At 48.2% G+C, this 25,343-nt stretch overlaps 1 protein-coding gene across 1 annotated transcript; it reads right to left on the bottom strand.

Moving 5' to 3' along the window:
* Positions 1-10,118: 10,118 nt before the first annotated feature.
* N6AMT1 (N-6 adenine-specific DNA methyltransferase 1) lies at positions 10,119-24,909 on the bottom strand. Its single transcript, XM_050961652.1, has 6 exons — positions 24,619-24,909; positions 22,655-22,741; positions 21,379-21,469; positions 16,557-16,640; positions 14,554-14,695; positions 10,119-11,910 (listed from the first exon to the last, which is right to left on the bottom strand). Exons 1-6 carry the CDS (start codon positions 24,864-24,866, stop codon positions 11,804-11,806), a joined length of 759 nt encoding a protein of 252 aa, XP_050817609.1. The 5' UTR covers positions 24,867-24,909; the 3' UTR covers positions 10,119-11,803.
* Between the last annotated feature and the right edge of the window lie 434 nt (positions 24,910-25,343).

Raw genomic sequence — 25,343 nt, 5'->3', positions numbered from 1 at the left:
AGCGAGGAGCCTCATGGTAAGGGGGCCGGGGCCGGCTCCGGGGCTGGCTAAGGGGTGGGGGCAGTCAAGGGACAGGGAGCAGGACGGGGCGGTGGTATACTGGGGGGTGGTTAGGGGTGGGGGTTTCTGGAGGGAGCAGTCAGGGAGCAGGGGGGTTGGATGGGGCATGGGAGGCCCGGGGTCTGTTAGGGGGTGGATAGGGGTCAGGGCAGTCAGGGGACAGGGAGCAAAGAGGGCCCTGGGGGAGCAGTTAGGGTGGGAGGGTCTCTGGAGGGGGTGGTCAGAAGACAAGGAGCTGGGGGGGGTTGGATGAGTCGGGAGTTCGGGGGGGGCTGTCAGGAGGCAGGGGTGTGGAGAGGGGTTGGGGCAGGCAGGGAGCGGGTGGGGGGGTTGTATGGGTCCAGAGTTCTGGGGATCCTGTCAAAGGGTGGGGAGCGATTAAATAGGCATGGGAGTCCAGGGGGGTCTGTCTAGGTGTGGGGGTGTGGATAAGGGTTGAGGCAGTCAGGGGACAGGTAGGGGGGAGGGTCCTGGGGGGCCAGTCAGGAGATAAGAGGCAGGGAGGCTTGATAGGGGGTGGGGTCCCAGGAGGGGGTAGTTGGGACAAGGAGCGGGGAGGGTTGGGGATTCTGGGGGGTGCAATCACCCAGCACTCTGCCCTGAGCCCTGATCCCCTCCCCCACACACACTCAGCCCTCTGCCCTGAGCCCTGCACCACCACACACCCCTAGGCCCCTGCCCTGAGCACTGTACCACCCAGCCCTCTGTTGACTCCTTGACCCCCACCCCATGACCCCAGCCCTGACTGGCACCCCCACACCTACCCAGCCCCCCTACCCTGACACCTGCACCCCCCTCACATGCCCCCAGCCCTCTGCCCTGACTCTTGCACCCCCCACATCCCCAGCCCCCCCCCCCACATCCCATGCACCCTGCACATCCCCACCCCCACCCTGAGCACCAAACGGGAGCCCCTGCACCCTCACTCACATTCCCACCTGCACCCTTCACACCGCATGGGAGCTGCCCGGGTAAGTGCCCCCACACCCAAACCTCCTGCCCCAACCCTGAGCCCCCTCCTTCATTTTAGCTCCTGGCCAGACCCTTCACCCCCAGCCCTGTGCTCGGTCCACTCCAACTCTCAGCTCAGTGCAGAGAGAGGAAGAGAATGGGCCAGAACCAGGGAGAAGGTAGGTACCCACTGTATGTGGGCAGGGCCGGGACCCCAGACTGGCAGGAGCCGGAGGATGGAACCCCTGAGCGGCAGTGAGCTGAGCCGCTCAGGCCACTGCCGGTCTGTGGTCCCAGCCACCAGCCCCACACAGCCCGCTGCCGGTCTGGGGTTCTGGCTGCCAGACCCTTCCCAGCTGGGGTCCCGGCCGCAGGCCCCACTCAGCCCACTGCCGGCCTAGGTGAACAGAACCCCAGACCAGCAGCCGGCTGAGCTGGCCGGTGGCGTAAGATCAACATTTAATTTTAAATGAAGCTTCTTAAACATTTTGAAAACCTTGTTTATTTTACAATACAACACTGTGTTAGCTATATAATATATAGACTTGTAGAGAGATACCTTCTAAAAAACATTAAAATGTATGATCGGCCTGCGAAACCTTAAATTAGAATGAATAAATGAAGACTCGGCACACCACTTCTGAAAGGTTGCCGACCCCTGATCTACACATTGCAATAGCACACACATATAGCTATCTACTGAGATTTGCACACGGCACAAACAAAAAGCAGAATACTTTGTGGTATTTTACTGAGAGGAACAATGAGAAGTCAGTAAAATTAGATGTTATAGAGAAAGTCTGTACAACAATTCAAATACCTCCATTCAGTGTTGAGCCGTGATGGGAATGTGGACGCGGATGTTAGGAGCTGCATGAAGAGCATTTGCTGTAAATGGATGGATCTGATGCACTTTGCTCTTATCAGAATATGCCAAGTAAATGAAATAGCAATGTGTATAAGATCTAAGATCATGATTAGCCCATCCATGATTAAGGATATGTTTTAGTCACTGGTATTTTTAGTAAAAGTCATGGAAAGGTCACGAGCAGTAAACAAAAATTCACAGCCCTTGACCTGTCCGTGACTTATACTATATATCCCTAACTAAAACTTGGGCTGGGGGTGCTCTGGGGAGGGTGATATGGGGGTGTTGGCCCAGGGCCCCTGCTGGTGCTGCAGAGGAGATGGGCAGGCAGAAGCACGTGGCCCAGGACCCCTACTGGTAATGTGGGGGAGGGTTGGCAGGGCTGCCACGCTCCATGTGTCCCTGCAGCTCCTAGGGGGAGAGAAGGCCGGGCGGCACCGTGCACTGCCCCCATGAGCTCCGGCTCCACAGCTCCCCTTGGCCGGGAACCACAGCCAATGGGAGCTGCGGGGGCAGCCCCTATGCGGCAGGTGCAGCGCGGAGAGCCCCCTGACCCCTCTACCTAAGAACTGCAGGGATATGCCGGCCTCTTCTGGGAAGCCCCCTGAGGTAAGAGCCACCCCGCACCCCAACCCTGAGCTCCCTCCCACACCCATACTACCCCAGCAGCCACTTTTGTGGCTGGCCCAGGGGCTGCCTGATCTGCTCAGGCAGCCCCGGAGCCAGCCGCACTGGCTGCTGCAGAAGTCATGGGAAGTCACAGAATCTGTGACCAACATGCAGCTTTATCCATGATGTATGGGTTGGAATGTTGGCCAATGCAGAGAAGCAAAAACTACTTCACATTGCCAAAATGAGAATGCTCAGTTGCATGCTGGGTAAAAGGAGAGCTGATAGGCTATGCAATGAAACAGCATGAGGCATGATTCAGGTAGCCTTCATCACCTGAAGGAGTATCAACTGAGATCTCTGCATAATTTGAGACTAGATCTGAGATACGCTGGCCAGAGAATACAAGACCACGTAGTCACAGGAGGAAGACCTAGAAAAACTTGGTTTGAGATGTCGAAGGAGGACAGAAAGGCTGGCATCAGCTTGGAAGACACACTTGACAAACATATTTGCAAAGAACAAGAGCTGCTGACCCCAACTGATCGGACAAGGTAAAGACGAAAAAGAAGACTAAAGACTACTACCAACATAAAACTTATCTTCCCATGACTCACAGGAGGTTGTCCTCCCATCCAAACCCACAGCAGCCTACAAAAAATCTGTGGCATAATTTGGATATTTGCAGAGCACAGATGATCTATCATGAGTGCTATGAATCAACAAGATCAGACCCCCCATTTGTCTACTTTCACCCAAAGTCCAAAGGGCTACAGGTCTCCAAACAGTCTTTAGCCAGAAGGATCAAGTTATGCACTGTAGAGATATACAAGGCATCAAATAAACTTGTTCCTGATGGAATCAAGGCACATTCCACAGGATCTTCATGGGCAGAGAGAGCCTGTGCTTCCACTCAGGGTATCTATTGGGCAACAACATAGTCTTCAATTAAAACCTTAATTATACATTATAAGGTGGCCTCCTTTGCTGTATGCAGTGACCCAGAAATAATTTGCCATTTTGATAATTTTGGGGAAGGACTCTCTCATTCTTCTTCGAGTGATTGCTCACATCCATTCCAGTTAGGTGTGCGCGCTGCGCGTGCACGTTCGTTGGAAACTTTTTACCCTAGCAACTCCAGTGGGCCGGCAGGTCGCCCCCTGGAGTGGCGCCGCCATGGCGCTCAATATATATCCCTGCCGGCCCACCCGCTCCTCAGTTCCTTCTTACCGCCGTGTCGGTCGTTGGAACTGTGGAGCGCGGCATAGCTGTCCTCCACGTCCCTAGCTCTCCTTGTTATCTCTCGTTATCTCTCGTATTGTTATAGTTGTTAGTTAGATTGTTAAGTATAGATAGTAGTAATTAAGTGTAAATAGGTTGTAAATAGTTGTTCGCCGGGGGCTTAGCCCTTCCCGGCACCCGGCACCGGGCTCATGCCTGGTTCGCCGGGCTTCAAGCAGTGTGCGGCCTGCAAGAAGCCCATGCCCACCAGCGACCCCCACGACGCGTGCCTGAAGTGCCTGGGGGAATCGCACAGATCGGACAAGTGCCGCATCTGCAAGGCTTTTAAGCCAAGAACAAAAAAGGAGAGAGATCAAAGACTCTGGACTCTCCTTATGGAGGCGGCACTTGACCCGGCGGCTTCGCAGGCCGTGATCTCGGCGCCGGCACCGGATCGCACCGGCACCGAAAAGACTCCCTGGCACCGACCTTCTCCGGCACCGGGGACAGAACCAAGACCGTCGAAGTCTGCTACTCCGGCCAGGCAGACCCGACTGGAGCGCCCGGCCTCAACATCGGCCGCGGCGCCACCAGCACCGTCGACTCCGGGCCCGGCGGGTCCATCGAGTCCGGTGCCGCCAAGCTCCCCCATGAGATCTGGGGTTGAGATATTGGTCCCATCCACGCCGGAGACCTTCGCCTCGGCTCGGGACCTCATTGCCTTAACTGAGCCTACTCAGCTGCCACCCCCGGTACCTCCGGTGCGGGTCGCGTCTAGAGGCAAACCCATGATGTCGGCACCGTCTCGGGACTCGCGCTCACGGTCCAGGTCCCGACGTCACGGCAGATCGAGATCTCATCGCCGCTCGCAGTCCCGGCACAGCTCTCCTCGGCGGTACCGGTCGCACTCGCGGCACCGGTCGACCTCAAGGCGGTCGCGGTCGGACTCCAGCCGCCGATACCGGCACCGTGACTCCAGGAGCCAGTCCCGCCGTCACTCGCCGCACCGGTCGACCTCCCGGCACCGAGCTGGTGGCAGGTCCCGGTCCCGATCCCGGCACCGAAGCGGCGGCCGGTACCGGTCCAGATCCCGGCACCGAGACAGGTCCCGGTCCCGGTCCCGGCACCGTTTTGACTCCCGGTACCGATCCCCGGCACCGAGAAGATCGTCGCTGCCGACCCGCGCAGACCCTTACCAACCAGGGTCTGCCCCGCCGTGGCCTTCTAGACAGCCGTCGGTCTCCTCCCAAACGGACAGCGGGTATGCGCTGGGCACCGACCGGCAGGCGGCGCTATTTCACGACCCGCCACAACACGACCAAGGCCCGCAGCAATGGGGGTTTTGGACACCCTGGGCATACCATCAAGCCCAGGGGCCCCAACAGCTTCCTGCTAGGTCTGCGACGGCGGAGCACAGGGTGCCGGAAGCCTCATTGTCTCACCCCCCTCCCTCCCCGGATGGGGAGGAAGGGTCCAAGCAGCAAGACTCCGCTCTGGCTCCTGAGACAGAGGCGAGGGCCGAGGGAGACCCTCCATTAGACACTCTCTTGCCGGGGGTCTCCTCATCCTCCTCCCCTGATGAAGCGGTGGCTGGTACCTCCTCCAGTAGCCCCCCCCCCGCTGGATCTCAGGGCGCACCAAGACCTGGCGAGTAGCTCAGAATCTGAGCCTACAAGCCGAGGAGGTCTCGGAAATAGAGGATCCAATTGTTACCATCCTCTCATCGGATGCTCCCACCAGGGTCGCCCTACCCTTCATAAGGACCATCCAGGCCAACGCCAATACCATCTGGCAGTCTCCGGCCTCCATCCCCCCTACGGCGAGGGGCGTCGAGAGGAAGTACATGGCCCCCTCTAAAGGCTATGAGTACCTCCATATACACCCGACACCGTGTTCCCTGGTGGTACAATCAGTAAATGACAAAGAGCGTCATGGGCAGGAAGCTCCAGCCCCCAAATCCAGGGAGGCCAGGCGAATGGACCTCCTCGGCCGTAAAGTATACTCGGCTGGGGCGCTGCAGCTCAGGGTTTCGAACCAGCAAGCCCTGCTCAGCAGGTACGCTTTCAACTCCTGGGTGGCAGCAGACAAATTTAAGGAGCTGCTGCCGCAAGACGCCCGCCAGGAATTTGCAGCCATCTTAGATGAGGGCAAGAAGGTTGCACGTACATCTTTGCAAGCTTCTTTGGACGCTGCAGACTCGGCTGCCCGCACCCTCGCGTCGGGAGTAACGATGCGCCGCATCTCCTGGCTGCAGGTCTCTGGCCTTCCTCCGGAGCTCCAGCATACCATCCAGGACCTCCCATTCGAAGGCCAGGGCCTGTTTTCCGAAAAGACAGACCCCAGACTCAAGAGTCTGAAGGACAATCGGGTCATTATGCGCTCCCTCGGGATGCACACACCGGGAACGCAACGCAGACCCTTCCGGCCACAGCAACAACAGCAGCGCAGGCCATATTCCCAGTTCCGCCAACGGCAGGACCTTAACAGGCGCCGTGGCAGGAATGGAAGGCGCAGGCATTCGGGGAACCAAGGGGGGCAGAACCAAGGCTCCTCTAAGCCCCCGCCTGGACCCAAGCCTTCATTTTGAAGGTGCGCCCGAGGGCGCAGTAACAGTTTCCCCCATGGATCCTTCCCCCCCGTTTTCCAACCGCCTTTCGTTTTTCCTCCCGGCGTGGACCCAAATAACATCGGACCGCTGGGTCTTACGCACGGTGCAGACGGGATACCGCCTGCAGTTTATATCGTTTCCTCCTTCCCGCCCCCCTTCCTCGTCCCTCTTCAGGGACCCCTCTCACGAGCAATTCCTTCGGCAGGAGGTACAGACGCTCCTCAGCAAAGGAGCTATAGAGGCGGTTCCGGAAAACGAGAAAGGCAAGGGGTTTTATTCCCGTTATTTTCTGATCCCCAAGGCCAAGGGAGGCCTCAGGCCTATCCTCGACCTGCGAGAGCTCAACAAATACCTGGTGAAGTTGAAGTTCTGCATGGTATCCCTGGGGACCATTATCCCATCCCTGGATCCGGGAGACTGGTACGCCGCCCTCGACATGCAGGACGCGTATTTTCACATTGCCATTTGGCCACACCACAGACGTTTCCTTCGCTTCGTGGTGGGCCCCCTTCATTACCAATTTGCAGTCCTCCCATTTGGCCTTTCTACGGCCCCGAGGGTGTTTACAAAATGCATGGCAGTTGTTGTGGCACATCTTCGACGCAGTCGTATCCACGTGTTCCCTTATCTAGACGATTGGTTGATTCGGGGCACGTCGGAACGGCAAGTCTGCAGCCATGTCCACGTGATCACCGGCATGTTTGCTACTTTGGGCCTCTTGATAAACATGGACAAGTCCACCCTGATCCCCACGCAGAGGGTGGAATTCATCGGGGCCGTCCTGGACGCCACTGTGGCCAGGGCTTTGCTGCCGTTGCAGAGGTTCCAGGCATTGTCGGCGATCGTTCAACGACTGCGGGCAGCCCCCTTGACATCAGTGCGGACATGTCTAGCCCTGTTAGGCCACATGGCGGCTTGCACCTTTGTGACCGGTTATGCTCGGCTCCGCATGAGGCCCCTCCAGTTGTGGCTCATCGATCATTACCGGCCGGCAAGACAGCCGCTAGACATGCTGATCACGATCCCCCAAGGGGTGTTAGATTCTCTCGGCTGGTGGCTAGACCAGTCCGTGCTATGTGCGGGGCTCCCTTTCCACCCACCTCAGCCCTCGGTGTCCCTGACAACGGATGCCTCAGATCTAGGCTGGGGGGCCCACCTGGGGACCCTGAGAACGCAGGGCCTTTGGTCCCAGAAGGAGGTGGGGTTGCACATCAACATGCGGGAGTTGAGAGCGGTCCGCCTCGCTTGTCAAACGTTCTGCCATCAGCTTCAAGGTCGTTGTGTCGCGGTGTTTACCGACAACACGACGACCATGTACTATATCAACAAGCAAGGCGGCACCAGATCCTCTCCCCTTTGCCACGAGGCGATGCAACTCTGGGACTTTTGTGTAGCCCACTCCATTCACCTCACAGCTTCCTTCCTCCCCGGAGTACGGAACACGCTGGCGGATCGCTTGAGCAGATCCTTCCTGTCGCACGAGTGGTCCCTTCGCCCGGACGTCGCCCTCTCCATCTTCCGGAGGTGGGGTTATCCCCGTGTGGACCTCTTCGCGTCCGGGGGGAACAAGAAGTGCCAAGCATTCTGCTCCTTTCAGGGCAGGGAGCCCGGGTCGATAGCGGATGCCTTCCTTATTTCGTGGTCGACCCACTTGTACTACGCGTTTCCCCCGTTCCCTCTGGTCCACAGGGTCCTTCTGAAGGTGCGCAGGGACAGGGCTCGCGTGATCATGGTAGCCCCGGCATGGCCCAGGCAACATTGGTACCCCATGCTGCTGGACCTGACCATAGCCGACCCAGTTCCCCTGCCCCTTCACCCGGACCTGATTACCCAGGAGCATGGGACCCTCTGTCACCCGGACCTGCAGTCGCTGCACCTAGCGGCGTGGCTCCTGCGTGGCTGACCGGTTCTGAGCTGCGCTGCTCCACACCGGTGAGGGAGGTGCTTTTGGGCAGCAGGAAGCCTTCCACGAGAGCGACATATTCGGCCAAGTGGAAGCGTTTCTCCTGTTGGTGCGTGGAGAGAAATCTCCGCCCTATGGAAGTTTCGGTGGCCGATATCTTAGACTACGTTTGGTCCCTCAAACAGCAAGGTCTGGCGATATCGTCGTTGCGAGTCCACCTGGCAGCTATCTCCACCTTTCACCCGGGTGCGGATGGTCGCTCTATTTTTTCTCACCCGACGGTGTCTAGATTCCTTAAGGGACTGGAACGTTTATACCCTAACGTCCGTCTCCCTGCTCCAACCTGGGATCTTAACCTGGTGTTGTCCCGGCTCATGGGACCCCCCTTTGAACCGTTAGCTACTTGCTCCCTGCTTTACCTCTCTTGGAAGACTGCCTTTCTAGTAGCTATCACCTCAGCTAGGCGGGTGTCGGAACTCCGGGCTCTTGTGGTAGACCCCCCGTATACAGTCTTCCACAAAGATAAGGTGCAGCTGAGGCCACACCCTGCCTTTCTTCCCAAGGTAGTCTCGTCCTTCCACATCAGCCAAGAGATATTCCTTCCGGTTTTTTTCCCGAAACCTCACTCCTCAGGCAGGGAGCAGCAGCTCCACTCGCTTGATGTCCGTAGGGCTCTCGCGTTCTACGTGGAGAGGACCAAGCCCTTCCGCAAATCCCCCCAGCTTTTCGTGGCGGTAGCGGACCGCATGAAGGGGCTTCCTATCTCCTCCCAGAGGTTATCCTCATGGGTAACGTCCTGTATCAGGACCTGCTATGACTTGGCCCACGTCCCTACGGGCCGTGTGACTGCGCATTCTACCAGGGCGCAGGCGTCGTCGCTGGCTTTCCTCGCCCATGTGCCCATCCAGGAAATCTGTCGGGCAGCGACCTGGTCATCGGTCCACACCTTTGCTTCCCACTACGCCCTGGTCCAGCAGTCAAGAGAGGATGCGGCCTTCGGATCTGCAGTGCTCCATGCCGCGACTTCTCACTCCGACCCCACCGCCTAGGTATGGCTTGGGATTCACCTAACTGGAATGGATGTGAGCAATCACTCGAAGAAGAAAAGACGGTTACTCACCTTTGTAACTGTTGTTCTTCGAGATGTGTTGCTCACATCCATTCCACACCCGCCCTCCTTCCCCACTGTCGGAGTAGCCGGCAAGAAGGAACTGAGGAGCGGGTGGGCCGGCAGGGATATATATTGAGCACCATGGCGGCGCCACTCCAGGGGGCGACCTGCCGGCCCACTGGAGTTGCTAGGGTAAAAAGTTTCCGACGAACGTGCACGCGCGGCGCACACACCTAACTGGAATGGATGTGAGCAACACATCTCGCAGAACAACAGTTACAAAGGTGAGTAACCGTCTTTTCTACCACCTTACCCCTTTCTTTCTTACCTAATAATTTCATTTCTGCTAGTAGTGTGTCCCATAATTATACCCTATCTGGATGGCTTTGTAGCAAAGGGACAAAATTTAATTTTTATAGCTTCAGTTTGTCGGCTAGTTAGCCTACTGTTCATAGGTTTATGGGCTGGCATTGAAGCTGTTGTTACTCATCATTCTATGAGTTTTTATACACATTTGGAATAAATAGTTTGGTGCAAGCTGGAGAAGGGAGCATGATCAGTAAGAGCAGCATTATAGCATTGAACTGCTGGCAGGAGAGGAATAGCCCATACGTCTCAGAATTGTGGGAGACGCCGCAAGCAGAAAGGAAATTGACTAGAAAACTTGCTATTCTTAAATATATAATATAAGTAGAGCCCTTTGTTTTTATTTTATTTATTTTTTCCTAGTAATTAAGAATTACCAAAACAAAAAAACAGGTGAAAATCAGTGCAAAAAACTATTAACTTTTCTGGGTAAATAATTGGGTTTATTGTGGTGGACAGAAAGTCAAGGGGGAAAAGTATTCAGTGGATTAATGCTTTGAATTTTGTTAATCAATGTGGTTTGCAAAACTAAAACAGAACTCAAAACATAGTGCTACCTGAAAGTTTAAGAAGACAATAATACTTTTCATTTGAATAAACAGTTTTACTGTTGTAGACTTAGAAATATTATCCTATAAATATTTACTTTTAATAACTGGGTCACACCATTTGCAGCACATACCCTCAACCTCATCCTTTTCTCCTGTTTTTGTTTTTTTAAAAACTTTCAAATACTTGTTTTCTGAAATGTATTCTGGTATAGATTTTTGTTTTCTTCCCATTTTAGTGTGTCAAATCTTTAAACTGTTATCCGCTAACAGCTTGAAATGTGTACGTGGTGGACGTGAGATTCATCAGTATGTTCAGATGCACACACACTTCAGAGCTCGCATGCCTGTTTGTTTATTGTGTGTATTTTCTTGACTAATACATAGCCTTACTTCAACAGGCACCTTTGCATATACACCCAGACTAATGTATTGTCATAATACATATATCTCATGCAATGTATTGTATTTTTGAATAAAGCAAGTTATTTTTTATATATTTGAATGATACAAAAATAGGGTGAAAATCAGAAAAAAATGAATACTTTTTGTAAAATCCAGGAATTTTTCCATAAAAATCGGTTTAAACAAACTGAAGAGGCTTAAATATAGGGAGATTATCAAACCATACAAGTCTCCATCCCATACATTTTATGGTGCGTTAGTATAAGAATGGTATCATACCATAGTCATAAATGGACGTGCTTTATAAAGAACCATCACTTGTTAGTTTTCCATACTGTGACAACTAGGCTCTACTGAAAATATTTTTAAACTAAACCTTCCTTTTTACAGTCTAAAATTAGTCTCCACCCTAAAAGAATTTTGTAAAATTGATTATATTGAACTGAACTTTTTACACTGTTTATTAACCCATAGCATTTAGCTTAAAGACCCTGTATAACATATAGCAGAACTCCTTATTGGGTGCATCTGTTGAAATATTCATAGCAATAATACAGTAGCAAGATAAGATATGTAAGCAAAATTAGTTTCTATGCACTAGGCTTTTGATGATTCTGTAACCAGTGCAAAATATAAGACTGAGGCCATTAACCCCAAGATCAGTGGCTTCTTAAATACTAATTAAAACTAGATATTTGTACAGAATAAGTACCATAAGAGAAGACAAAGTACTAAAGCAAGAACACTGTTTTGAGAACCCATAATGAACGACAAAGGTTCACAATTAAATGTATGATCACATAAAAATATTCCAGTTATAAAACAAAACACATACCAATGAATTTCCCCATTTTAAAGTGTGACTGCCCATTTTAAAGTTTACATTTCAGCTACTGTTCCACTACGCTAATAGAAAACCAAGTCCAGAAACAACTGCTCCCTCATTGATTACAGACCACAGTGGGTTGACGGCCAGGTTAAGGGAACAAAAAAGAAAGTTTTGCTAATTTTCCTGTAAAGGTCAGGAGACAGGATAATTTTTTTTCAAAATCTGTTGAGTTATAGTTTATCATCACAAAATAGCCTGACCATTGTAACACCATTTGTGTTCAACTTCCATTGCTGAAGATGTTTAAAGATTTAAGAGCAGTCGTCAGGACTTGCTGAATTTGAGAATTGAGAGAGTTTCTCTTCCTGCTTGTCTAGAAAGTACTCTAGTACCTCTTAAACCGTATTTCTTCATTGTTTCCAAAATTTCATCTGTAATTAAAAATGTACAGCGTTACAGTTCAGTTTGTGTTAATCACCACCTAAAAAGCCCATCCTGTCTTAAACTGATTTATTTGCTAAAAGCAAATTACAAAACAAAAGATTACATAGATATTTTATGAGCCTATCATGCTCCTTCAGGTGATTAGAACAATTTTTAAAGCAGTCATCCAACAAAACCAAATGAACTTGGCTTTCTACTAGTGGAAATGTTGGATTTTAATGTCTTTGAAAAATATACTAAGTACTTAATTGAATTGATAAATAAGTTTAAGATTAAAAAGTGTGCTCAAAGTTTTAAGTGCATGTATGCTTTTAATATTCTATATATTAACACAAAATCCAAAATGAGTTAAGTGCAGTTATACTGAAACTGCAAATTAGTTAGAATGATAGTATAATGATTTAATATTCCCATCTTAACTAACTGCTTCAATTAAAAAAAGTTTCAGCACTATACTCAGGTTTCAAGTACTTAATAAAAAGGATGAGGAGTACTTGTGGCACCTTAGAGACTAACCAATTTATTTGGGCACAAGCTTTTGTAGACTAAAACTCACTTTATCGAATACATGTAGTGGAAAATACAGTAGGAAGATATACATACACACAGAACATGAAAAAATGGGGGTTGCCATACCAACTCTAACAAGACTAATCAATTAAGATGAGCTATTATCAGCAGGAGAAAAACAACTTTTGTAGTGATAATCAGGATAGCCCATTTCAAACAGTTGACAAGAAGGTGTGAGTAACAGTAGGGGAAAAATTAGCATGGGGAAATAGTTTTTACTTTGTGTAATAACCCATCCACTCCCAGTCATTATTCTAGCCTAATTTAATGGTGTCCAGTTTGCAAATTAATTCCAGTTCTGCAGTTACTCGTTGGAGTCTGTTTTTGAAGTTTTTTTGTTGGAAAATTGCGACTTTTAGATCTGTAACTGGGTGACCAGGGAGACTGAAGAGTGTTTAGGCTTTTTTGGTAAAATTCCAGCAGAGTACAATTACAGGTCTGATATTTGAGCCCTGTCTGAAAATGTTCAAACGTGGGAGTGCCCTGGAGTAATTCTACACTTCAGTGTTAGTTTCACTTTAGCAGATGAAACCTGTATTTCCCATACTACTTGGGTCAGTGTTGTAATGGACAGTATTTTTCCCTGCATATACTAAGTGAGTAGTGGCTTGAACAAAGGAGGTTTTATAAAGGCAGAAGCTCTGATAAAAGGATGTGTACAAAGCACACAAATTAATTTGAAAACCCTACAGTAAAAACTGCCAGAAAGGATAGGATTCACAAGTGGGGCTATCATGTAAAGTGTCTAAGCACAAATTTAAAACCTCATACCTCGGCTCAGCTGCCACCTAACCTTGTAGTAGCCTAAAGTAGTAGTAGCCTAAAGTCCCTAGGCACCTAACCTTTGTAGTAGCCTAAAGTCCCTAGGCACCTCAGTGTTCACTGGGGAAGTCCCCAAGGTGCCTAAATTTCAGCCAATGGGCACATGCTCAGCTGCCTCAGCCCTGACACCACCACCAAGCAGCTTACCTAACTCATGCCTAAGCCAGAGCAGGATTCACAAAGAAAGTATTCCCTTACTTAGCTCACCTGCTGAGCGCAATCCAGTACACATGCTCAGAGGCTGCCATAGAGCACATCTACTTGATTGGGCCCTGCACAAGACACAGCTGAGGAAGAGGCAGTGCTGCCTCCCCCACACTTTTCTCCCAATAGTTAGAGTACTCACACAGGATGTGGGAAACCTGGGCTCAAATCCCCATTCTGCCTACTGTGGAATAGGGAATTGAATGTGGGTTTTCCACATCAGTCCCCTAACTGTTGGGCAATGGGCTAGTCTGGGATGAGCCTCACTCAGTCTCTCCTTTCTCCTCTCCACTTTGTAATAAAATAGTTAACTATTCATTGAAAAAGAGGGAATCTCTAAAGTACAGTGGTTAGGGCACTCAGCTGGGAAGTGAGAGACTCATGTTCAAGTCCCTGCTCCCAATCCAGCAGAGTGGGAATTTGAACCAGTGCCTCCAACATCCTGGGTGATGCTCTAACCACTGGGCTATTGGGCACGCAAGGAGGCACTACCACCATTACCTTGATTTTTCTTCAAAAAGGGATGACCTGGCTTAGGTACCCAACTCCTGGAGAGGGTTCACTACTATGAATTTCAAGTAGAGGGAGGTGCCTCCATCAAGGCCAGAGTGAGGCATGTAACTCCTGAGAGACAGGGCTTAGGCTACACCCCTCTCCTTGTCATTTCCTATTGGCTGGTTTAGCACGCTGACTTCTGTGAATCTTTTTTAGGCACCTAAGTCTCCCAGTGCATTGTATGGGGAACCTGACTGCCTAACTTAGTAGAAGGGTGCCTAAAAGTTGGGTGCTGCAATGCTCAACCAAGTCCTCCCAGTGACTCTAGCCCAAAGTGCTTCCATACGAATAAATGTTATTAAAGTGTGACTTGCTACTGCCATGTACAGGCCCTCTCATTTCTCTGAGATATTACTCAATTCAAAGTTTCCCATTCTTGCATAATAGTGGCAATGTCTGATTAGCTATAGCACCTTAGTCTTGTGCTCATAGTTTTCACGTAGTAACATATAGTTTAACAAACCAAAGGATTCTATTACCTGGGTTGTTCTCTTTAATTGTAACTAAATAGAATAATCCTCTTATTGAAAGCAGGTCTGGCACTAAAGGAAAAAGTCTATCCATTACTTCTCTGCCATTTTTGCCTCCAGCCCAGGCTGCCTCTATTCCATGGCTTTCTACCTAGGAGAAATTAAAGAAATATGAATTTTTTTACTAATGGTTTACATACAACTATAGAGTGCCATATATGTTCATGACACTTTAGGAAGAGAATCACCTCAGTCTCTATCTTAAGGAGCTTATTTAATTAAAATAATTTCAATCGTAAAATTGCTACATGGCAGTTTAGTTTATGCAGCATACAAGTCAAATTGCAGACTTATCCTCCAAATAGATGAGCTCTGTTTGGATTTAAAGAAGGTCTTTGTTGACACTGTTTGGAAATTGACACTTTTGTAACATTCAAAGCATATACTTTCCTCTAGATGTATACAGAAAGTATTCACATAAAATACACCAAGGATATGTCTACATTGCAATAAAACACTTGTGGCTGGCTCATGTCTGCTGACTTGGGCTCAGTATGCGGGGCTATAAAACTGCAGTGTAGATGTTTGGATTTGGGCGGGAGCCAGGGCTTTTGGAACCTCCCCCTTTACAGCTTTAGACACTCCAGTTCACAGCCCTGCAGCTTGAGCCCTGTGACCCAAGTCAGCTGACATGGGCCACCTGTTCTTGTTTTATTGCAGTGTAGACATGACTTGAGAGTCCTGAAGAATACAAATGAAAGACGAAAATTAGAGCAGTCCAGAAAAAGGAATTTCTGTCCCATAGAAAATGTTGAGGTTTTGGAAAAATTTAGTCCCAATTTTGGACAAAAAAGTAAATAGCTCAAGATTTTTCACAAGCCAGAAATTCTGAAAAATTCCATTTTGGGAGAACTAAAACAGAATTTTTGAGCTTGCCAACTGCCTAGCTGGATGGCTCTTGTCAATTTCTGTTTCTCTGTGCAGGCAGAAAGAGCCTTTGGGCAGGCTGCCATGGGAGGGGAGAGCCAAGACGCTCATCCCTGAAAATTCTAATTTTGTGAAAAAGACATTTTCCACTAGAAAATCATTCCAATGGAAAATATCTGACAGATCTAAATGAAAATCTCGTAGGGCTTGTCTACATGCAGATAATCAGGAAAGTTAAGGCAAATCAACTAAAGGTAAAGGTATAAAATCAATGCACATAAATTAAAGCATGGTTAAACCTCTAAGTGGATCTCTCATTCAGGAATGAAGTAGAATTAATTCACTGTATCTTTGTCTACACTAGCAATTTATGTCAGTATAATTATGTCGCTCAAGGGGCGTGGAAAAGCCATACACCTGAGCGATGTAGTTATTCTGACCTAACTCCTGGGATAGACAGCGTTATGTCAGTAGGAGTGCTTCTCCTGTTGACACAGCTACTGCCTCTTGGGCTACCTATGCCAATGGGAGCAGCCCTCCCATTGGTGTGGTAGCATCTTCACTGAAGTGCTACATCAGTGCACCTGCATTGGTGCAGCTACCCCACTGCAGTATTTTAAGTGTAGACAAACCCTCAATCAAAGTTACAGAACTAAAGCCACTTTACTCCTGAATAAGTGCACTGACATGGGAGATTAAGCATGCTTTAATTTATGCGCCCTGACTTCATACCTTTAGTGATTCCTAAGTATCCTTGTGTAGACATGGATTTACAGAATTGCCCCAGCAAGGATGGAGCAGTATTTTGTGGAACTGTGGTCGCTAGTGTCCTTTATCTCTTATGCAGAGAGTGCAGTAAGGTGAGTGATTCATATTTACTGCAAACAGTTCTGCTATCACCATTGGCGCCACATGACCCCTCACTACTTTTTCAAAGCACTGCAATTCAGGACACAGTGGTCTGACAACTGGATATTACAAACCAATTTATCATATCAGAAATTAATAATTTCCACTGAGCTGCAGAAGTTTGTTTTTTTTTATTTTTTTTACATTCCATCGCCTCAAATCTCAGTGATCCCTACCTCTTCAGAAGGGGTTACCACATACGGTGGATTAAATAGTAGTAGATCAACCTTCCCATTTAATCTCGGTAACAATCCTGTGACCTAGAGATGAAATTGAAGTAGGAAACAAGTTAGATTTATTTAGGCAGTTCTTTTATTAGCTACATTTTTTATTTACGACAGAAACACACATTTCCACTTCTCATTATACAAAAGGCATTGTGAGACTGCAGATTTGTCATATATGGGACTAAAATGAGAGATTAAGCTTTGAATATAATCAATCGTTATCAAGACTGTATGAAAATTAACAGGTTTACAAACAGCAATACACTATTGAGATATAGAAAGTGTCCTGTACCTAGCTATGAAAACCTGACTTATTTAAAATGACTTAAGCCAAAACAGACTGTTAACTAAGATACTTCTTTGTTATTTTCTGTATTTTCTGGAGTACAAGGTAAACATTTTGTAGAACACAAATCTGTGCAATTTTCCATAAATTTAGCCAGCTAATAACTGGTGACCATGTTGGCACTATCTATTTTTCTTATCTTTTTTGTTACCAAAATCAAAAGTCAATAATAGACAATATGAAAACAATAATTTCAAGAACCCTTACTAAGCAAATGTTTTAAATACATATTAATTACAGAATACATGCTTTATTTAGTAGATAATAATAAAGACGTCCTGGCTGTGAGATAATAATCAGTTTCATAAGTGGGTAAATTACAAGATAAATTACTCAATCTCAGTAAGGGAACTAAATTATTTCTCTATCAAATCAAGCATCTCTTCTTCTAGGATGACTATACTGCAAGTGATTCCTCATAGGAAGGGTTAGATCATTTCATATTTTTATAAATTAAAGTAAATAGAGTTGGGACCATTCCTGTTTCACCTCCCATTCACAGCAATGCATTCAACTGTCCTATTTGGTTCTGAATCGCCCAGCCTCTAAATCGGTCTTCAATGTGCAAGAGCAGCCCACAGAACAGGACAAGTAAAAATATAAATGTATTGCATGATGACATACACAACATGGTCCGAAAACATGAACTAGAGATACAGAATAGTAAGAGGATGAAAGAAAAACCTATACTAATTAAAAGAGCTTGCTTACAGATTCATATCCATCCTAGTTCAGAAGTGATTAAAAGTTTATCATCTGTTAGCTGTTCATCAACTACTTCATATAGGCCGCTGTGGACAGTCCAATTCCCAAATGAAGTGTTCATTTATTTCAGCTAATTCTAATTACTGGCAATCTGTCACCTTTCATTAAATTTAAATTCTCAAGATTTTTTACAAATTAAAAGAGCTTACTGAGGAAAAGGTGAAACTTAGTTTCCCATTATGGACTGCTTGTTTTTAAATCACTAGCAAACAGAATTTCTAACAAAAAAACATTTAGACTTGTGCATTGGCAGAACATTACTGTCATGGGTACAACATTAATAAGAAAGCTCCAGGTACTCTCAGTTTCAAATCCATTCCCTGATTATGTAGTATTTGCTCTATATTTGTACTGATTTAGTCTCATTTGAAGTATATTTTCTTTTCAGATTCAGTCTGGTCCCTTATCAGCTTTTTTGTTCCTCTCTTTTCATCAGACTTTGGCCTGGTCAACACTACGTGTTTAAACCGAATTTAGCAGCGTTAAACTGATTTAATCCTGCACCCGTCCACACAACGAGGCCCTTAATATCGATATAAAGGGCTCTTTAAACTGGTTTTTGTATTCCTCCCCGACAAGAGGAGTAGCGCTGAAATCAGTATTGCCATGTCAGATTAGGGTTAGTGTGGCCACAAATCGACGGTATTGGCCTCCAGGCGGAATCCCACAGTGTACCATTGTGACCGCTCTGGAAAGCAATCTGAACTCGGATGCACTGGCCAGATAGACAGGAAAAGCCTCGCAAACTTTTGAATTTCATTTCCTGTGTCCCCAGCACAGGTGGCGATGCAGTCCCAAATCCAAAAAGAGCTCCAGCATGGACCGTACGGGAGATACTGGATCTGATCGCTGTATGGGGAGACAAATCTGTTCTATCAGAGCTCCGTTACAGAAGATGAAATGCCAAAGCATTTGAAAAAAATCTCCAGGCTATGATACAGAGTCCACAGCACAGTGCTGCGTGACAAGCGTAACAGAAAGCCAAAGAATCAAATGGACGCTCATGGAGGAAGGGAGGGGGAGACTGAGGACTCCAGCTATCCCACAGTCCCCGCAGTCTCTGAAAAGTATTTGCATTCTTGGCTGAGCTCCCAATGCCTCTGTGAAAGAAAAGGGAAAAAAATCGTTTTTTGACTTTTTTCAATGTCACCCTATGTCTACTGCATGCTGCTGGTAGACGTGGTGCTGCAGCACTGAACAGCAGCATCCTCTCTCCTCCCCTCCCCGGTGGCAGACGGTACAGTACAAAAGGACTGATAGCCGTCCTCGTCATCATCCCGTGAGTGCTCCTGGCTGGCCTCAGGTGAGGTCGGCCGGTGGCGCCTGGGTAAAAATAGGAATGACTCCCAGTTATTCCCGTCAGATGGTACAGAACAGCTGGTAACCGTCCTCATCATAGCAACTGGGGGCTGAGCTCCATCAGCACCCCCCCTTTCATGTCTAAAGAAAAGATTCTGTACTGCCTGGACTATCATAGCAACGGGATGCTGGGCTGCTTTGCCCCCTACCATTTAATGTCCTGCCTTGACTATCATAGCAGCTGGAGGCTGCCTCCCCCTCATTTTGTCTCACTAAAAACTCAGTGTTTCTTATTCCTGCATTCTTTATTACTTCATCACACAAATGGGCGGACACTGCAATGGTAGCCCAGGAGGGTTGGGGGAGAAGGGAATCAATGGGTGGGGTTGTTGCAGGGGCACCCCCTAGAATGGCATGCAGCTCATCATTTCTGCGAGATCTGACATGGAGCGGCTGTGCTCTCTGGTTCTCTGATGCACTGGCTCTCTAGTACACTTGCCCCATATTCAAGGCAGGACTGACTCTATTTTTAGATAAAACATAAAAGAGGGAATGACCCGGGAAGTCATTCCCATTTTTGTCTTTGCGCCCCCAGCCGACCTCAGCGAGGCCAGCCAGGAGCACCCATGATAGCAGCAGACGGTACAGAACGACTGATAACCGTCATCTCATCGCCAATTTACAACGGCACAGCAGACGGTACAGAACGACTGGTAACCATCTCTACTACCTTGCAGAGGCAAATAAATGCTGCTATGTAGCACTGCAGTACCGTCTCTGTCAGTGGCATCCAGTACACATATGGTGACAGTGACAAAAGGCAAAACAGGCTCCATGGTTGCCATGCTATGGCATCTGCCAGGGCAATCCAGGGAAAAAGGGAGCGAAATGATTGTCTGCTGTTGCTTTCTCGGAGAAAGAAATGAGTGACAACATTTACCCAGAATTAACCGTGACACTGTTTTTGCACCATCATGCATTGGGATCTCAACCCAGAATTCCAATGGGCAGGGGAGACTGCAGGAACTATGGGATAGCTAAGGGATAGCTACCCACAGTGCAACGCTCTAGAAATCGACGCTAGCCTCAGTACATGGAAGCACACTGCCCAATTATTGTGCTTTGTGTGGCCACATGCACTCGACTTTATATAATCTGTTTTACAAAACCGGTTTATGTAAAATCGGAATACTCCTGCAGTGTAGACATACCCTTTCTATTTGGGTTTTTTTGCATGAGTTTGAGGGAACAATGGGCACTGTGATCAGTTTTTACTTAGTTTTCTGTAAGCTTCCAACAGTGTCTAAGCTACTGCCATCCACCAGAGTACTTTACAAATTTAATAAAACGAATACTTATATTTTGTGGCATAAAAAACTGTTGTGCCTTACTAACATATGGCCGTAAATTGCCCCCGAGTGCGCTGGGTTCTTTAGCTGGCTGGCTGGAAGGAAGGTTTGTTGCCCCTATTTGGGCCCCCTTTGCAACAGGGTGGGGAGGAAGGGAAAATTTAACAGGACACAGCAGGGAACAGGAAGTTGCTGGACCAGGTTAGAAGGGGGACACTGTCCTTTCATGTGCCTGGGGGCAACTATACCCTGCACAGTTCCAGAGAAACACACTCTTACTACAATCAGGCTGGCAACACCCACCCTCCCAGTGATGGGATCCAAGTAGGACTTGGTTTCTTCACGACCTGCTGTGAGCATGACGCTACTCAACTTCTTCTTCTGGAGCTCGAAAGGAATTTTCTCCTCACCACCAGATTGGACGAGGTGGGGCAGGTTTTTTCCATCTTCTCCACAGCAGATAAGGGACCCAGCGGGGTAGGCGAGGAAGTTAAGTCAAAATGTCACCACTTAGTAACAAATGTGTCCGGTGCTCGTTACAGAGGGAATACGGTTCTCAGATTAAATGGATTTGGAAGTGGATTTAGAGGAAAGCATCCCTTCAGGTAGTTGGGGAAGGAATGCTGGGGCTCCTAACATGAGGTACAGGGGGAGCCAATCCCTTCCCTGTTTTCCACCCCCCTTAATTCCTCATACAAGGGGAGGGTAATGAGATCCCAGCAACAGGCTGGCTAGGACCAGGCTGAGAAAGGGGGAGGGCTGCCAGCAGCCATCCCGAGTAGGTGGAAACAATTAAGAAAATAATGATGACCTGCTGTACAATTTATTGTTGGGTAATCCTGGATATGTTAACTGAATAAAACTGTGGCCTAATTAAAACACATCCATTGCCCCTTGTCTTTCTTTCAGCATGAAGGGACAGTACCTGAATGATTACAGGCAAACCTTCCATTGTACATCGTAAGAATTGAAAAACTATCAGAAAGTCCAGTTATAGGCACTTGTATCTTACCAAGTCAGTAATTACTGGGTGAATGTGAACTTTGTTAAGTACAGCTGTCTCCAAGGTACAAGAAGCTGCTATAGGGTTGATATCTGTACATCTGAAAGCAAAACATTAATATCACATCAACATTACAAGATATAAATTAAAAATGAACGTACGAATGTGAATGCTATTATGTGATGTAATGTCAAGCCTTGTGTGTTAATGAATGTGATTCCCCTGCTCATACACATACACTCACGCTAGCTCTCATCCAATTAGCACAAGTATAAATAGCAGCGTAACTGCAGTAGCAGCAGCAGAGGTACGACTGGGCTATGCTGAGGACATACCCACTGTTTTCACCCCTATCTTGCAGTGTAGACATAGCCTTACTGAATAATCATCATCCAAGCTCTGAAAAGAATATACAATTCTTGTTACTCATACTGTGACTATAACGTATGAAATTTCATACAATAACACTATGCTAAGAAAAGTTTAAGGTTGCCTAAGTACTCAAAAATTAAGGAAATGCTAAAGTTAAGGTTGCATGCTCAGACATAACTATAACTTTGTCCTCATCTGTGGATGCATTACAATTGTCTTGAATTAAATTATCACATACTATTTCTCAAGCAATGCAACATACTATAATATCAAAGTTTTCTACATTTTGTGCTCAGATAACGCACAAAAGGCCAAGAGAATTTTATCAGACTTTCAAACAAAATTTGGACTCAGAACAGACATTAGAAATTCAGCCTAAAATGATTTTGTCTGTGAAAACAAGCGTTTATAATGAGACTGTCTTTCCAACTATGGCACTGCATAATAGGTACTCAGAGAGGCCCAGCTCTGCAAACTCTTGTGCATTTGCTTAATGTTACATATGTTGCAGCTCAACAGAACAACTCACATGAGTAAGTTAGACAAGTGTTTGCAGGATCAAGTTCTGAGTAAACATGGTAGAGACAGCATGACTACGGATTGAGCTCAAGCTCAGAAGAAGAAATTTCAGAACTCTAGTCCTGCTTTACTACCAAACCAATAGGTGGTCTTGAGCAAGTAATTTAGGGCCAGGTTTTCTAAGCTATTTAGGTGTCTAACCTCTCACTGAAATCAATGAGGGATAGGAATCTAAATGTCTTTAGAAATCCATTTGTAAAATGGAGATAATACTTCTCTACATAGTTGGTGACTGTAAAATATTTTGAAATGAAAAGCACTACATATTGTAAGAGCAACATATTCTTATATTATTAGCTGCAACAATCTAAAAAAATGGTATTATAATACTCACATGTACAATGCACTGGGTCCAACAAGGGAAGCCAGAAATGCTGAAACCACACCTGATCCAGCTCCTACTTCAAGGGAGATCTCAACTCTAAATTTAAATAAAAATAATTAGTACAAAGTGATTAAAATACCCACTTCACAAGAGTATCTAGGATGGACATATGCAGGCCTGGATCAGGCAATGCTGTCAAACCTGCAGCCACTGGAGACCCCACTAATAATGAAGTTCACTGGTCATACTGCCCTCAAGATCAAGTTGAATGGTGTGCCATATGATCTGCGATGTGCTGACTGACAGCTCTCCGGTGATAACTTGTGTCCCCTGGGGAATCAAAATATTTCCTACTTATCACAGCCCCCGCTGGGCCACATTGTAGTTTTCCTTCCCTCTGTTAACTGGAAGCATCCATTGACAACACAAAATCAGCAGTTCTAGACACATCTCCACCTCCTCCACCAAGCAGCCATGGCATAAGAGTTTGAAGCAGGTCACACTGAAACTGGGATCCCAAGGATATGTCTACACAATGCATTTGGTGACAAACTTGCACTAGCAGGGCTCAAGTGAGCACTCTAAAAACAGCAGTGTGGATGTTGTGTTTCCCATGGAGACTCAGTCTAGCCACTCAAGCTCAGATCTAGGGGATCAGGTAGACTTAAGAGCACAAGCTGCTGCCCGGGATGCAATGTCCATGTTATCTTTAGTGCACTAGCTCAAGTTCCACTAGCTTGAGTCCAGAGGCTCACTCCCAACTGCAGTGTAGATATATCCCAGTGACTATTCTAAAGGGTCCACATTTGTTTGAGCTGGCTCTGGACACATATAAATAATAGAAATTTCAAGACAAGCAACAAGATTATTTCATTGCATGGATCCCATTCAACTTAAATTATATTTGCAATGCACTTTGAGATATTTTGAGTATGAAAAGGAGCAACAAAGAACCAAGTTCTAGCCGATTCTATATTTCAATAAATTAATAACATTCCACTCCTCACAGAGTAAAACTGATTTAATGATGTTTGTGGAACATCATTCCTGGAAAAACTGACCATCATGCCAAAGACTAAATTACCACAGTAATTTGAAATCCAGCAGATGTTTACATTATTTACTGAAACTACTTGGAGCTCTGAGTAGGGTGATCACCCATCCCTAATTGAGCGGGACAGTCCCCAAATGTAAATTTCAACTCCCAGTGCCAGGTTAAATTACTCCAGGACAACATTTATCTTGGATTCCCTGTAGCATCACTCTATGCCTGCCCAAAGCTCAGGGGCAGCACCACCCTCTTTCCAGTACATATGAGTGTGTGTGTGAGTGAGAGAGGAGGTTCTCTCAAGTAGTTCCCCCCACTCACAATGCCCCACCCCCTGCTCCTCCTCTTTCCCTGCGGCCCTGCCCCGGACCAGACGCCAGAGCTGGCCAGGCTGTAGTGAGAGTTATCCTGGAAGCCCAGTTTGCTGTGGAGAGCCTTGGACCCTCCACCTGCCCTTGGTAGTGCACCATGGGGGGTGGGGGCAGGGACAGAGGCCAAGAACTGCTCTTGGGTACCCCAGCCCCCACCAAGGACAGGTGGAGGGGCCAGGGCTCCCCACGCCAGCCCAGGCTCCCTGAATGGCTCTTACCAGCACTGGGCTCTGGCATGGCAGGGGTTGGGGTCTCAGGGCTCCTGCGTATGTCCCCGCTTTGCACTGTGAAAGGCGGGTCACCCTAACCAGGGCAGCCCGAGCCGCTTTCCTGCCCACTGCAGCAGACCTCGCCGTGGCTACACCGGCCACTGTTCGCTACACAACTCTGCCGCAGCAGGGCAGCACCCACCGGCCCGGGGTCTCCACAGCGGCTGGGACCCTCCTGGGCTGCCCCCGCCACGTGCTCGCAGCGCCCCCTGACTCCGCCCACCCCCCACAGCGGCGGCTCCCATTGGCTGTTGACTCGCTGGTGCCCCCCCCCGCAGCTCGCACCGCGCGTCTCTGAGCTGGGTCGCGTCCTGCTCCAGCGCGTCCAGCAGCAGGTAGGTGTCCTCGGCCGGCGCGTACACCTCGCTGAAGGGCCCGTGCGCGCCCACGTGCGGGTGCCGCGGGGTGGGGATCATAGTCCAGGACCGCCCCCTTCCGTCCGCGAGAGCGTGCGCATGTGCGGATCCCCAGCGACTCACGCTGACGCGAGGGGAAAGGGACACACGCCCACGCAGATTGCTGCGCACGCGCATAGCTGCCGCTGTCGCCGCTACTGTCGCGAGAATCAGCCTCGGCCCGGCCTCTCGCCGTCCAGGATCCACCTAATCGGCGGTCGACTGAGGTTCTTTAGGGGCGAGCGCAGAGCAATGGATCCCGCCGTGCTCTGTTGGAACGCTCGGGTCGGTGCCAGCAGGGACCTGCCGCCAGGCTCGCGGGCGGCGCGTGACACTGGGACCTGCCCCACAGAGTGGGCGGGTCACTGGCTGTAAGAGCAGAAATGCTGAATGTCGGGGCAAAATCTTCTCCAGCTGCTTGTCCCCTGCTCTGCCCCATCTCTGACAACTGCTCCCCCCCCGACCCTCGCCTGTGCTGCCCTGTGCTACTCACCTCTCACAGAATAGCGGGTTGGAAGGGACCTCAGGAGGTATCTAGTCCAACCCCCTGCTCAAAGCAGGACCAGTCCCCAACTAAATCATCCCAGCCAGGGCACTGTCAAGCCTGACCTTAAA

This window comes from Gopherus flavomarginatus, chromosome 1, assembly GCF_025201925.1.
Source record: "Gopherus flavomarginatus isolate rGopFla2 chromosome 1, rGopFla2.mat.asm, whole genome shotgun sequence".
NCBI classification, from domain to species: Eukaryota; Metazoa; Chordata; order Testudines; family Testudinidae; genus Gopherus; species Gopherus flavomarginatus.
This window is presented reverse-complemented; position numbering and strand designations above follow the sequence as displayed.

Coding starts and splice junctions, on each gene's coding strand:
- N6AMT1 (XM_050961652.1), bottom strand. CDS start 24,866: ATGCGCGTGCGCAGCAATCTGCGTGGGCGTGTGTCCCTTTCCCCTCGC. Junction 16,641..21,378: donor ACCCAGTAATTACTGACTTG/GTAAGATACAAG, acceptor TTTCATCTCTAG/GTCACAGGATTGTTACCGAG. Junction 11,911..14,553: donor AATTAAAGAGAACAACCCAG/GTAATAGAATCC, acceptor TTTTAATTACAG/ATGAAATTTTGGAAACAATG.